Here is a 15,318-nt window from a genome sequence, read left to right as displayed (position 1 = left end):
TACCAAAAAAAAAACAAAACTGAAAAAGGCTAAAAAAATAAGATGCCCATAGAGACAGCACAGGGGTGAAGGGCTTACCTTACATGCAGGTGACCCCTGTTTGAATTCTGGTACCACATGGTGTCCCCTGAGAGTGGCCAGGAGCCACTCCTGAGCACGGAGTCCTGATTAGCCTCCCCCATCCTCCAGTACTGGTGGGTGCCCCCCAAAAAAACAACAAAAGGCCCAATAAAATAACATAAAGGAAAAAACGCACACTGCGCTTATACATGTCATGCAGGCCATGTTGGGGTGAAACTCTCCCCATCTCCATTCACGGACCCCAAAAACAGAACTCCCACTCGAGGATCTGTCAGACCCTGAGCCCACACTGCAGGCACTTAAGTTAACTCAAGAAGACTGGAGAGGGGCTGGAGCGACAGCACGGCGGGGAGCGTGTTGCCTTTCTGGCGGCTGACCCGGGTTCGATTCCCAGCATCCCATATGGTCCCACGAGTATTGCCAGGAGTAATTCCTGAGTGTAGAGCCAGGAGAAACCCCTAAGCATCACCAGGTGTGACCCAAAAAGAACAACAACAACAACAACAAAAAGAAGACTGGAATCTCCTGAGCAGAGTCAGAACGAGCCTGAGCACAACCAGGTGAGGAGAAAAGGAAGGAAAGGAGGGAGGGAAGGATGGAAGGAAAGGAGGGGGCCAGGGAGCAGCTCAGCAGTGGAGTGGCAGAGAGGTGAGGAAAAAGGAGGGCAGGAAGAAGGCTCCTGTGGACACCCTGTGACTTTGGGACTTGCCTCGGGGCCGCCTGCCTGTCCACTGGGCCTCACTCTGGGGGCAAGGACTGGGCCCCAGCACCCCCTCCGAGGCCCCCGCTACTCCCTGGGACTCACCGTGATGATCTGGGCATTGAGCTCCGCCGAGAGGGTACCCGGGCCGGGCTTGGCATGGAAGAGGCCGTGAAAGGCCTGCATGGCACAGGCTGTCACCAGCTGGAGAAGACATGGAGGGTGAGTGGGGACCACAGGCCCGCATGGGCACCACATCACGAGCCCTACTTCCTGCAGTGAGCTGAGGGGAAGCCGGTCCCAGCACCTCAAACACCACCTCAAACACGCTCCACAGCGGCTCGCTCAGAGGGTCAGGGGTCTTGCAGCCACCGCTCGGGCTCACAGGGTTAAGGACCCAGAGCCACCCCAGGAGTGCTCGGGGGAAACAAGCTTGAACCCTGGGCCTGCCTTCACCTGCCAGGTGCACGCTCCAACCCCCTTAGCTATCTCCCCAGCCCAGGACTGTGTGCTTCCAGGGCAACCACTGAGGAAACATGAAATGATTTAGATGGGGGCCAGAGTGACAGCTCAGTGGACAGGGAGCTTGCCTTGCACAGAGCCAATGCAGGTTCAATTCCCAGCACCACATACGGTTTCCCAAGTCCCATCAGGAATGATCCATGAGCACAGACCCAGGAGTAAATCCTGGGCACCACTGGGTACGGTCCAAAAATCAAACAAAAAAATCCTTTAAAACCAAGACATTGCAGAAAGCTGAGTGAAACGCTATGTCTGCACGCCCGAGAGACAAGGTCCGGAGGGACTCAGGAAGGCGTCTGTCTGCTCTGCTTATCTTCGGAAGTGAAAAGTGGAGGGAAAAGAGAGGCCTGGCTCCATGCCCCTTTGAGTGTTTCTGTCGACTGAAACAGTGGCCATGTCATCTGTGGAACTAAACTGTGGCCACGTGGAACACAGCAGGAGACAGGGGTGTGGCAGAGGCAGAGAGGCAGGGGGCAGCCCTAAACTCCTTCAGAGCTGCAGCACTGACTTGCCAAGAGGGAAAAGAGAAGAAATGGCCAAGAGTGGTGAGGGGCTGGAGGCCGGGCCTCAGCCTCACTCATCTGGGCTCTGAAGCCAGCTGCTGACCCCCCATGGACTGGACCTGTAGGCGGCCCTGCCACTGGGGGGCGGGGAGAGGGGATGGGACCCTAGACCCTGCTCTGGGCCTGACCGGCGAGTGGCCCAGTGCAGCCGCGGAGGCCCAGGTCCAATGCTCTGCCCCACGTCCCTAGCCCGCTCCGGGGCCCCAGCTCACCACGTGGCTCAAGGTCATGACCCTGAGGAGCGTCTCGCAGCAGCTCTTGACCAGGCCTTCAGGGAAGCAGGGCAGCAGGTCCTTCAGCAGCGTCAGCATGTGCAGCGTGCCCGTGGCCTCCTTGGAGCCTGGCGGGCCCAGAGCTGAGCCTCAGTGCCCGCCCAGTGCCCGCCCGGCCCCCGGCCGGCCCTGCCCGCCCTCCAGGCCCCCGCTCCCACCTCCGGACTTCTCCATCTCCTGGATGCAGAACTTGGCGGTGGACGCAGCCGCAGGGTGGTGGGCGGGGGCCTTGTCCCCGAACATGAAGTCGCTGCCCTTGAGGACCGAGCACACTCCGTGCTGGGCAGCCTTGCGGACCTGCGGGCAAAGGGGGACAGGTCAGCGTCATCGGTGCCATGCCCTGCCCCGGGCGGGGTGGCGCAGCGAGACCCCCGGCTCCAGCCCCTGCTCTCCCGATGTCAGCGTCCACCCTAGCGCTCCGAGCCAGACCCACACTTGCCCCGGGAGGCTGAGAACAACCCAACCCACACCACAGGCGGAACCACTCTGCAGACAGTAGAGCAGGCGGCTGCTTCTGCACGGTGCCGGGCGACAGGTGGGCCGAGTGGCCTCCAGCGAGCAGGGGGCCACGCGCACAGGTCTGTGTGGAGCTGTGTTCCCTGGCTTCTGCCCCTCCCTCCAGTGCGGGGGGACCCAGTGGCACCAGCCTGTGAACGCAGGCGAGTCCCCGCTGCTCTACAGCCCAGTTGGTCTTGTGAGCCCCACTTCACAGACACGAGACCGAGGCTCAGGGAGCAAGAGCCACCCGCGGTCACGGCACAGGCAGCCAATCCAGCATCCAGTCTGAGGTGGGGGTGACTCCAAAGGGCCCTCGGTGGGCCTGGCGGGGAGTACCCCAGAGGAGGGTCGCCCTGTTCTTGGAACCAGATGGGCCCCGGCTGCCCTCCCACCCCGACTCAGCCAGGCCGGCTGCCCCCCGGCCTGGGCCCAGCAGGCTCACCTTGGGCTTGGCGTGCACGGTGAAGCTCAGCAGCCCATGGTACACCTGCAGCGTCACGGGGTAGCCCCAGGACTCCAGGTCCTGCTTCCTCAGAAGGGTGGCGAGGCAGGAGACGACCTGCAGGAGGCCAGGCGGCTCAGCCCTGCTGCCCTGGCGAGGCCCGCCCCCACTGCCTGGGATCCCGAGGGTCTGCTGGGGGGCGGGGGGCACACCCGGGCCAGAGCCAGCCTGAAGGGGAGCCGGGAGCCCGGCGCTCACCCAGCGGAGAGCAGAGGTGGAGCCGCTGCCGGCCTGGGCGGACAGGAGGTCCATGAAGGCCTTGGAGGTGTCCGAGAACTTCTTAATGAGCACGGGGCTGGGCACGCTGCAGGCCAGAACAGAGACGGTCAGCCCGGGGCACCGCCCGGAGCAGCCCACGCCCCCTCCTGGGCTTCGGGAGGAAGCTGGCCGCTGCCCCTCCTGACCCTGTCCGTCCCCTCACCCTCTCCACTGCCCATCCCAGACACTGCACAGTCTCCCGTCTCCCCAAGGGAGCGGGGAGCAGCCTCCAAGCACTGCCGGGTGTAGCCCCCGAAGTAAAATACAGCAGTGAATGGATGGGTGAGTAACATGGACCTTCTGGGGCTGCAGGTCAACACCTGCCCCGCGCCGAGCTCCCCCAGGCCTTCTGCCTCCTCACTGCTCAGGGAGTGCCCCCACCCCGGCCCCGGGACTCTCCCCCCACACCGTCCCAGCTGCAGACCCCGGCAGACCACCCAGGGGCTGCTGACGTTCCTCCCACCAGCTGCCCAGCCCCATCCCTGCGGCCACCATAGGGCTCACCGCTTCAGGACGAGGTTGAGCAGGTAAGCGACAGCGGCCAGAGACTCGGGGGACTCCACGGCTTCCATCGTGGTCATCTGAGGGCCAACCACAGGGCGCGGGTGAGACGCGTGGCGTGCAGAGGCAGTGGGCCACTGGGGGGAGGAGCCACTCGCCCAGAGGGAGGGTCCTGAGGTTCCAACCCCAGCTCCGCCAGGGCAGGTCTCTGGGCTGGGGGACAGTGTGCCCTCCTGGTGACTCAGTTTCCTCGTTTGTAAACAGAGGTGAGGAGTTTGTGTGAGAACCCAGAGCAACAGCACAGTGGGTAAGGGTTGCATGCGGTCAACCCAGGTTCGATCCTGGCACCCCGTAGGGGCGCCCAAGCCGGCCGGAGTGATCCCTGACACCATCACGAGAGGGGCAGGGGAACAAGAGCTATCTGTAACGCCTGAGGATCCCTAAGGGCCTTACTCATCCCTACTTTCCTGTTTGTGTCTGGGGGCCACGCCAGCGGTGCTTAGGAACTACTCCTGGCTCACCGCTTGGGGTTGTTCCTAGCAGTGCCTGTGAACCATACGGTCCCGGGGATTGAACCTGAGTCTCCCACAAGCACAGCATGGGCGCAGCCTGTGGGGTATCTCCCGGGCAATGCCAGACAACGCCGATGACGTTAATAACCCCGAGGGAACAGAGAGAGCAGATGGGGATTTAGAGCACTGGCCTTGCATGTGGCTGACCCCTGGCACCAAATGGCCCCGAACACTGCCAGGAACTACCCCCGAGTCAGGAACAGTCCCCAGGCACTCACTGTCTGCTGTGGCCCAAACCCACCAACATCAAGAGAAAACTAAACCCGAGACAGTACAAGGTGAAGGTGCACGCGACGAAGCCCAGTCCAGTCTCGGGGGCATCAGGGGGCGTGACCAGCCACTGCGGCTTTGGGTCTTCACACAAAATGCCCCAGCTAGCCGGGAATGGCTAGGAGGGGTCCCCTGAGCACTTGAGAGTCCACGCAAAAATAAATAAAACTGAAGGGTATTTGGAGATGGCAAAGGTGTACTTTGTTTATCAAAACCATAAACATCAATATTAGAAACAATGTTACCTAAGCTATAACAAAGTTTCAATTAGGGGCTTGGGATCAGAGAGATAGTGCTGCAGGTAGGGCATTTGCCTTGTACTCAACTGACCCAGTTCAATCCCAGGCACCCCATACGGTCCCCAAAACCCACCAGGAGTGATCCCTGAGTGCAGGGTCAGAAGTAAGCTCTGAGTGGTGTATGGCCCAAATAAACAAACAAAAAAATTAATAAAATTAGGGGCTTTAGGAGTAGTACAGGGGTTAAGATGTTTCCCTGACATCATACATGGTTCCCCAAGCACCACCAGGAGTGATCCCTGAGCACAGAGCCAGGAGTAAACTCTGAGCACCACCTAGCATGACCCGAAAACTCAAAAACAAGTAAATTAATTTAAAACTACCAAAACTAGGGACTATATGATTAATGAAAACAAACCCGAGTACCCTCTAAATTGTGTGTGTGTGTGTGTGAGCACGCATGCTCCCAGCATGAACAGGACCTAGGGACAGTGCTAGGGGGATACTGGCCTTGTGGAGGTGGATATAGTGCAGTGACACCGTAGACCTAAAGCATAAATATTACTACTACTGCAAATCATGATACCTCAATTTAAAAATATTTATTCTTGGTTTTTGGGCCACTCCTGCTGGTGCTTAGGGCTTACTCTTAGCTCTGCACTCAGGGCTCAGGGAACCATATGTGGTCCTGGGGATTGAACCAAGGTCAACCGCATACCAGGCAAATGCCTTACCCTCTGTACCATCTCTCCAGTTTCTAGAAATAAATTTTTTTTAATAGAAAAGGGTTACCAAGAGAGAATATAGCGGGGTAGGGTGCTTGCCTTGCACGCAGCTGACCCAGCATCCTATAGGTTCTCCCCAAACCCGCCAGGAGTGATGTGTGAGTGCAGAGACAGGGTAAGCCCTGAACACTACCGGGTGTGGTTCCCCCCCCAAAAAAAAAAAAAAAAAACGCAGAAAAAACAAAAAGTAATTAAAACAAAATTTAAAACAAAACAGGCATGTCCAATTCCATCACATTCTTTCTGAAAAATTCCCCACCAGCTCGCACAAGAGTGAGGAACATTTCAGTGATGTTCTGGTTTTATTATGGAAACTTTTTTTTTTCTTTCTGCTTTTTGGGTCACATTCGGCGATGCTCAGGGTTTACTCCTGGCTCATGCACTAAGGAACTACTCCTGGCGGTGCTCAGGGGACGACATGGGACGCTGGGACTCAAACCCGGGTCGGCCATGTGCAAAGCAAACACCCTACCCGCTGTGCTATTGCTACAGCCCCTATGGAAACATTTTTGCCCTAACCAACCCCACAAAAGACCATGGAGATACCTAGACCACACTTAAAAACACTTAAAATATTTTCTAGAGGGTCCACTGGGCGCACCTCAGCTTCTTGAAGGAACATAACCGAACCGTGACTTTAGTTTTACCAGAATATGCAGCAAATTCCAACTGCACCCTGAGCCCTTTGCGCATAATCAAGGCAGTACCACCTGCCGGAGGCCCTTCTCTGCCCACCCCCAGGTCACCTGCCACTGCAGCCCACCACCACCCCACCCCCGCCCCCAGTATCACCTACTCACCAGCGCAGCGAAGTACTCAGTCTCTGTCTCCTTCCCTCCCTCAGAGCGGATCACCTCCGTAACAGCGGCCAGGACAGCACAGATCTGCATAGGAGAGAGGGGCCGCGTGGGCAGCCATTGTGGATGCAAGCCCACCAGGATCGCCTCTGTGCCTTGCTCGCTCACAGATTTATCTCCACAGAGCCCCAGATCAACGAGGGGAGCAGCAGCCAGGGGGAATACACCCCAGGGCCAGCAGACAGGGCTCCAAACACCCGCACCCCCAGGCCTCCATCCCCAAGAGACACACTTGTGCCAACTGCAAACAGGGGACCAGGGAGCTGGCCCCTATGATCCTCTCCCACGGAGGAGGGGGGCGGAGGGTGGAGCCAGAGATGATAGTTTATCCGGCTGATTCCGAGTGAGGGGCTGAGCATAGTCAGAAAAGGCCTCAGAGCACCAGTGGATGTGGGCTGGTGGGGAGTCCAGATGGGCCAGAGAGAGAAGGGACAGGGGTCGGGGTGCTTATTTTAAATGCAACCGACTTCAGTTCAATCTGCAGAGGCGTATGGTTCCCCGGCATCACGAAGAACAACCCTGGGCAGAGGCAGGAGTAGCCCCCAGCACTCCCAATCTCCATCCCTTCTCCACAAAATAGCTTAGAACAGCACGTTTCGCCTGTTTGGGAGCCACCCCTGGCAGTGCTCTCAGACTCCTCTCAGCTTAATGCCCAGGGTAGAGGCAGGGACTGGACCAGACTTCCTGCATGCACGGCAGGCACCCGACCCATTCAGCTGTCTGACCCATTAATTTCCAACCTATTTATTTATTTATTTATTTATTTTGCTTTTTGGGTCACACCCAGCGATGCTCAGGGGTTATTCCTGGCTCTGCACTCAGGAATTACTCCTGGCGGTGCTGGGGGACCATATGGGATGCTGGGAATCGAACCCAGGTCGGCCACATGCAAGGTAAACGCCCTACCCACTGTGCTATCACTCCAGCTCCAACCTTTTTATTTTAAATAATTTTTTTTAAATATGGAACTGCGGCCGGAGCGATAGCACAGCAGGTAGAGAGAGCGTTTGCCCTGCATGTGGCTGACCCAGGTTCAATTCCCAGCATCCCATATGGTCCCCCCAGCACTGCCAGGAGTAATTCCTGAGTGCAGAGCCAGGAATAACTCCTGAGCATCGCTGGGTGTGATCCAAAAAGCAAAAAAAAACAAAAAACATGGACTGGAGCAATATAGTATAGTGAGGCATCTGCCTTGCATGTAGCCAACCCGGGTTCAATCCCTGGCACTCCATATGGTCTCCAGAGCACTGCCAGGAGTAACCTGAGCATCACTGGGTGTGATCCCCAAACAAACAAACAAAAAAAAAATGGGGCTGGAGAGATAGTAAAGGAGGTAAGATGCCTTGCAAGCAACCACTTCCAGCCGACCACATATGGTTCCCAGAACACCACCAGGGGTGACCCCTGAGCACAGAGGGAGGAATAGCCCCTGAGCCACATTGGATGTGTCCCCAAAACCCCCAAAATAAGTAAAATGATAAAAAATAAAAACATTTTCTAATATAGATCACATGTTGAAATGATAATCTGGACAGACTAGAATAAATTGAAACACTGTAAAAATTAGTTTTGCTTTCTCTTTACTTTGTTTTGGTAGTGCCAGGAGTGGAATCCAAGGTTCACCCATGCACAGCATATGCACCAGCTTTGAGCTATGTTCCTGGTCATTTTCACTGGAAATTTTAAATTATGTAGTTCACATCACATTTCTGGTCTGCTTGGGAGAATACACGTGGATCTTTACTTCTGTCGGTCTGGGTTTTGGTCTGGGGGCCATACGCAGCAGTGCTGGGGACTAGTGCTGGCTGGCTGCTCCAGGAGCCTGGCCCCACCACAGATGCAGGGCAGGCCTCACACGTGGCATGGTAGCAGCTCTACCACTGGGCATCATGCCTGGTTTGAAACCAATTTTCAATAGTAGCTTTCAGAGAAGAGCCCAGCTGGAAGATAGAGGTTGACATTCTGGAGCTGGGGCAAGAGTACAGCGGGCAGGGCATTTGCCTTGTGATCAATCCCTGGCATCCTATTTGGTCCCCGGAGCACCATCAAGAGTAATTCCTATCACCTAGTTGAGAACGTTGGGAGGACCCACTCGGGTTGAAAGCTGCGTGCTGAAAGTAGACTATAGCCCGAACATGATGGCCACTCAATACCTCTATTGCAAACTACAACATCCAACATGAGAGAGAACAAAAGGGAATGCCCTGCCACAGAGGCAGGGTGGGGTGGTGGGGGTTAGGGAGGGGTGGTGGGAGGGATACTGGGAACATTGGTGGAGGAGAATGGGCACTGGTGGAGGGATGTAAACAAAATGCAAACATTAAAGTTCATAAGTTTGTAACTGTACCTCACAGTGATTCACTAATAAAAATTTGAAGAAAAAAAAAAAAGCAACTTCTGGGCTGGAGCGATAGCACAGGGGGTAGGGCATTCGCCTTGCATGCAACTGACCCGGGTTCGATTCCTAGCATCCTATATGGTCTCCTGAGCACCGCCAGGGGTGATTCCTGAGTGCAGAGCCAGGAGTGATCCCTGTGCATCGCCGGGTGTGACCCAAAAACAAAAAAAAAAGAATTCCTGAGCGAAGAGTCAGGAGTTAGCGAGTTAGCGCTGAGCATGACCCAAAAAGCCCAGAAAAAAAAAAAAACCTACATTGAAATTTTATTAAACAATGACAATTTGTACAATTTTGACATGGATCATTGAAACAACAGAACACAGGTTGGGAAGATCAACAGAATGATCGCAGGCTTTGCGTGCTGGAGGCCTAGCTTGCTCACAGGCACTGCACGGTCTCTGGTGCACCACCAGGGGCAACCCTCAAGCCCAGAGGCAAGACCCCGCAATGTGCAAAACACCCCTCCACACACACACCCCCGCCCCTGCTCCAAGCAAAAGATGCAGAAATGCCAGCTGCTGAGTTAGGAAGGAACGGAGGTCACACCCACCTCCTTGTGGGCGGCCGAGTTGGACTCCCAGAAACGCTGTACTTTGCTGAAGGTGACGTTGGTGCAGTCGGAGAGGCCACTCAGGAAGGTGCCCGAGGTCCGTTCGGAGGGGGCCAGCGTCACCTCTTCTCCGTCCACGGCCATCTCGGCCCCTTCGTTCGGGCGCAGGCGCAGGGACCCGGACTGCAGCTCATTGTGCAACTTGACTGCGTCCACCGTCAGCTCGCTCTTGCCTGGGAAGCAGAGGCCGGGGGAGGTCGCACCCTGCCCCCCGGCCGCACCTCCTCGCCCCCCAACCGCACCCGCAGGCCCCAGGGGCCGGGGCTCGGAACTGGCTTTGGCTCCTGGGCCAGGTGTGTGCCCAGAACTTGGGGAACCCTGCAAGGGGGCGTCTGCTGGGGTGGGTCACCTACAGCCACGGCCGGGGGAGGCCCACGCCAGGGGCTTGGGGGGAATGAAGAGGGAAAGGCTGAGTAGGGGGCGGAACCCACGCGCGGCAGTCGGTTCTGTGCCTCCTCGAGACTCAGTTCCCGCCGCTGCCGAAAGCCTTGACAGCAGGTTCCAGCTGAGCCTCGGGGCGTGCAGAGGGGCCCGGCCCCACCCCGCCCGGGCCTCGCCCCCCCCCCCCCCGGTACCTGAAGGCCTGCTGAAGAAGCGGCTGCGGGCCGCCTGGCGGTGGTGGCAGGTGGCGGGGTTGCTGTCGCTACTGTGTCCTTTCTTCCAGCGTTTCAACTTAGCCGAGACCCCGGACGGTAACTTGCCCGAGCGCCCCATGTCCACGAAGCCGCCGCCGGGGCCGAGTGTCAAGAGCGGCCGCTAAGGACTCAGAAACACGCGCAGAACCCACGTGGGCCCCCAGGCCGGCTTCACTTCCTGTTCCTCTGGCGTCACTTCCGGTGCTCTCCCGTAACCATAGCAACAAGCCTCACATCCGGTTTTAGATCCACAGGCTCTGAATCCCAGAGCGCCTGGGTCCCGGGGAAGGTCCGTTGCTATGGAGGAAGTTCTATTACTAGGAAGTTCCCAGGGCTCCTGCTCCAGGTGTGATCCTTAGAGAAAAAAAAAAAATTGTTCAATCAGCTTATTCAATGGCTGAATAAATAGCAGTACTCTTACTTTTATTTTTTTTTCAGTACTCTTACTTTTAAAAAAATAGAAAAGAAAACGGAAATTGTGTTTTGGATTAACAAACGAACATACAATTATAATAGCTTTGAAAATCTAATTTCAGAAAGTAAGCACGTAACTCTGGAACTGTGTATTTCATGGTGATTCAATAGTGATTCAATAAAAAATAAAATTTTCTTTTTTGGGGGGAGGGGATGGACCTACCTGAAGATGCTCAGGAGTTTCTCCTGGCTCCACTCTCAGAGATTACTCCTGGAAGTGCTCAGGAGGCCATATGGGATATCGAGGACAGAACCAGGGTTGGCCACATACAAGGCTGCATAATTTAGCCGCTGTGTTATGGCTCCAGCCCCAAAACAAAATTTTTTTTTTTTTACTTTTTTTGGGTCACAACCAGCAATGATTAGGGACTACTCCTGGCTTTGCACTCAGGCATTACTCCTGGCAGTGCTTGGGTGACCTTATGGGATGTTGGGGATCCACCAGGGTTGGCTGCATGCAAGGCAAATGGACTCCCCACTGTACTATCACTCCAGCCCCCCCCCAAAATAATTTTTGTTTATTTTTGGGTCGCACCCAGTGATGCACAGGGGTTACTCCTGGTTCATGCACTCATGAGTTACTCCTGGCGGTGCTTGGGGATACTGGGAATTGAAACCGGGTTGGCCTCGTGCAAGGCTAATGCCCTACCACCTGTGCTATTCACTCCAGCCCCCAGCCCCAAAATAAATTGTTTAAATTTAGCACAGAAACAGGCATAAGTAGTCCACAATCATAGCAGTCAGGCTGGCAGTTGCCATAGTGGCAAAAACTGAGAGTGCACACATGGAACAACAGTGAAAGGTCTGTTTTTCTGTTGGTTGTGTTGATTTTATTTTTGGATTTGAGGCTGTACCTAGCAATGCCTGGGCTGCTCCTCCTAGCAGTGCTCAGAAAGATCATGTGGTGCTGGAGATTGAACCCAGGCTCCCCACATACAAAGCTTGCCTGGCATGTGACTGCCTTGACTTTGATAGCCAAGACCATAAATGTTCCCTTGAGCATCACTAGGAGTGATCCCTGAGCACAGAGCCAGAAGTGAGACCTGAGCACTTCTGGGTGGGTACCCAAACAAAATAAGTAAATAATAGTGAAATGAAATACATGGATGTGTTCACTCTGTGATGTTTCATTGAGCTGTGCTTTTATCATCTGTACACTTTTTCTGCATATACATTATACTTCTTAGATTTCCAAAAATAAGTCATGGCCCTCACCCATAGGACAGGAAGACTGCTAAGGTGAGAACAAGGTATTGCACAAAGGCACTCAGCTCTGGACCCTGTGTCACCAGGCTTTTGTTGACATCCCTCCTGGGATGCAGGCCGAGAAAAGGGAACTGGTAGTCAAGGGTGGAAGAGGAAATTTGGAAACTATGGTAAGCAAATCTAGATGTGAAGTGAGATGTTAGAAGGCAGAACAGGTATTGGGTGCAAGCCTGAACTATTTTGGAAGGGAGGGGCACACCCAGAAATTCACCTGGGATGCAAGGCGAGCGCTATCTCTCCAGCCTATAAAATACAAACATTTTTATACTAAGAAAAAGTCGCTTGTGATGGGTGCAATGATGCATCTTTGCCACACGAGGGAGCACTTCAAACAGCTTGCTTAGACTGAAACCCTGTTGCAAGGAGTAATACTAGCTGAGCAGGTTGGGATGGGGGGTGATGAAAAGCTCAGGCTAGTGACAGCATTTCTATATTTCTCCCGGTGAGCCGACATCTTCTGGCCTGCAAGCTGAGTCCCTGTCTACATTGGATACAGGCCCCAGGAGGAGCCACTGGATTGGAATGAGCATTGCGGAGGCCGGGCCTAGCATCTGAGACACCTGCTAAGCACCGAGCCTGGGCGGCTCCAGGAAAGGGAACAAGAGGCACCCAGAAGGCCCGAGCACAGTCCCAGCAGCACCCCAGGGACCAGGCTCCCAGCAACAGCGTCAGCCCGGAGGCATGAGCGTCTTGGTGACCCGCTGCAGCGCCCACTGTGCTGGCAGGGATCGGCTCTCATCTAACCGCAGGGAAGGTGTTGTAGTTGGGAGACCCAGCTCACCCCAGGAATCCCCCCCAACCCGGTCACCACTGCTCTGAAAGCCACCTGAGGTCCACCTGAAAACAGGTCAACAGGGGCTGGAGCAGCAGGTAGGGCGTTTGCCTTGCACGCGGCCGACCCGGTTCGATTCCCAGCATCCCATATGGTCCCCGGAGCACTGCCAGGAGTAATTCCTGAGTGCATGAGCCAGGAGTAACCCCTGCAAAAAAAAGAACAAGTCAACAGGTCCCTGTGCACAGAGAGCTCAGCCACGGGGAGCCCAGAGGCTATTTTTGGGTCCAAAGTGTTGTAATCTATTGTGACACAGGTTGGGAGGAAAGGGAAATTGAGGCCTCAGCTCCAGGCCCCCAGCGAAGAGGATATAGTGGTCCAGATGTTTAACTTCAGGGCCCCAGCTCTGGGCTGGGAGAGACTTTCTGGCCCAGGGCAGCCTCGAGGTTCTCTCCTGCCTGTGGCGCTGAGGGGGAGTGCCAGGCTTTGGCTGCACCAGTCTGTGTTGGAGGAGCCTCCTGCAGGCGGCAGGTTGTCCCCACGCAGGTGGAGGAACTTCCTCAGTCATGGTCTCCTCATCTGGAAAGGGGGTACCATGAGGCTAACGTGTGTACATGCTGCCGAGTCCTGCTGGACAATGCCTGGTGTTGCTCTGCCTCTGCTGGGCCATTTCCCTTCCATCTGGCAGAAGAAGGGCTTTGAGGAAGAAGGGCTTGACTTTGAGCTTCCTAGTTGAGGAGGATGAGCAGATGGCCTGGTGGAAATAACGAGGAGGAAGCATGGAGAGGCCTGGAATCTGGGCAGGGCAGATGGCTCCTGCTCAAAGAGGGAGTCTTTGCCCTTTTTACCCACTTGACAGGGGACACATGACAGGTGGAGGGGAAGACGGGGATCAGAGACCCCCATGATTGCCAGTTGGCCCTGGCATCCTGATCCAATTTTTTTTGGGGGGTGGGGGCATACCCAGCTGTGCCCAGGGCTTACTCCTAGCTCTGCACTCAGGAATCACTCCTCGTGATGCTTGAGAGACCACATGGGACACAAGTGCCCTACCCGCTACACCATCACTCTCACCCCAAATTCACTCCTTGTTGTTGCTGTTGCTGCTAGCTGTGGAGGCCGCATGCATGGTTACTCAGTGGCCATGCAGCACCAGGGCCTGTGTTCTACCCCTTGAGCCACATCCCTGCCCCTCCCCCAATTCATTCTTTCTGATTCTTTGTTTGGGGGCTATTCCTGGCTGTGTGCCCAGGAGTGACCCCTGCAGTGCTCAAGGGGACCCTATGTGGTGTCAGGGATTTGAACTGGGGTCCACTGAATAAAAGCCAAGTACCTTATCTCTTATTCTATCTCTCCTGCTCCCCAATTTATTCTTTTTTTATTTTTTATTTTTGAGAGGAGTGGAGTTTGGTCAGAAGTGGTGGCTCTCGGGGCTGGAGCGATAGCACAGCGGGTAGGGCGTTTGCCTTGCACACAGCCAACCCGGGTTCGAATACCAGCATCCCATATGGTCCCCTGAGCACCGCCAGGGGTAATTCCTGAGTGCAGAGCCAGGAGTAACCCCTGTGCATCGCCAGGTGTGACCCAAAAAGAAAAAAAAAAAAAGAACTGGTGGCTCTCAGAACAACTCCCAGCTCTGTGCTCAGGGATTGTTTCCAGAAGGTTTGGGGGGGCTTGCTATGCCAAGGATGAACTAGGATCGACTGCATGCAAGCAAGCACCTTAACCCCTATACTGTTTCCTCTTGCACACAATTCTTTTTTTTTTTTTTTTGCTTTTTTTTTTGGATCACACCTCGTGATGCACAGGGGTTACTCCTGGCTCTGTGCTCAGGAATTACTCCTGGCAGTGCTCAGGGGACCATGTGGGATTCTGGGAATTGAACTCTGGTCAGCTGTGTGCAAGGCAAATGCCCTACCCGCTGTGCTATTGCTCCAGCCCCCACAATTCATTTTTACTTAAAAATTAAACCTTATTCAGTGGCCGAAGAAATTAATATAGTGGGTAAGGCACTTGCCTTCCAAGCACCCAGGTTTGAATCCAGAGTTGACCCAGGTTGGGATTCCCCTGCAGCTCACATGGGTCCCTAACCCCGCCAGGAGTGATTCCTGAGTGCAGAGCCAGGAGTAGTAAATCCTGAGCACTGTTGGGTGTGGCCTGAAAACAAACCAACCAACAAAAGACAAATAATTTTCTTTTGTTTCTCTGGGGGTCCTATTCAATGGTGCTAGGAGGCTACTGCTGGCTCTGACTCCGGTGTAAATTCAGACAGTGCTGGGAGACCACGTGGTGCCAGCGCTAAAAGTCCTCCAGCGTGCAGAGCACAGCACGCACTCAGCCACTTGGGCACACAGAGTTCACGCCTCCACACTGAGGATGTCAGGAAGCAGTCTGGGCTGGCATGGCTCCACAGTCTGCAGGGTCTGGGGCTTCCTCTCCCCTTCTGCTCTCAGTGTTCGATGTTACCTCAGGCCTCACAGATGGGCTACAGGAATTCCAATCACCAACCAAGATTCAGTAAGAAGGAAAGAAAAGTCAAAAGA

The 15,318-nt window shown here is 55.1% G+C and overlaps 1 protein-coding gene across 1 annotated transcript in view; it reads right to left on the bottom strand.

Moving 5' to 3' along the window:
* RRP12 (ribosomal RNA processing 12 homolog) overlaps positions 1-10,426 on the bottom strand; it is a 29,590-nt gene extending 19,164 nt beyond the window's left edge. Inside the window, exons 1-9 of the mRNA XM_055119400.1 lie at positions 10,204-10,426; positions 9,569-9,801; positions 6,564-6,647; positions 3,901-3,977; positions 3,337-3,442; positions 3,079-3,195; positions 2,297-2,435; positions 2,079-2,206; positions 887-985 (exon numbers count right to left, since the gene is read on the bottom strand). Of these exons, the coding sequence (XP_054975375.1) occupies positions 887-985; positions 2,079-2,206; positions 2,297-2,435; positions 3,079-3,195; positions 3,337-3,442; positions 3,901-3,977; positions 6,564-6,647; positions 9,569-9,801; positions 10,204-10,342 (1,122 nt within the window). The 5' untranslated portion in view covers positions 10,343-10,426. The remainder of the gene's footprint in view (positions 1-886; positions 986-2,078; positions 2,207-2,296; positions 2,436-3,078; positions 3,196-3,336; positions 3,443-3,900; positions 3,978-6,563; positions 6,648-9,568; positions 9,802-10,203) is intronic.
* Positions 10,427-15,318: the final 4,892 nt, after the last annotated feature.

The sequence above is a fragment of the Sorex araneus genome, chromosome 11, assembly GCF_027595985.1.
Source record: "Sorex araneus isolate mSorAra2 chromosome 11, mSorAra2.pri, whole genome shotgun sequence".
Lineage (NCBI taxonomy): Eukaryota > Metazoa > Chordata > Mammalia > Eulipotyphla > Soricidae > Sorex > Sorex araneus.
This window is presented reverse-complemented; position numbering and strand designations above follow the sequence as displayed.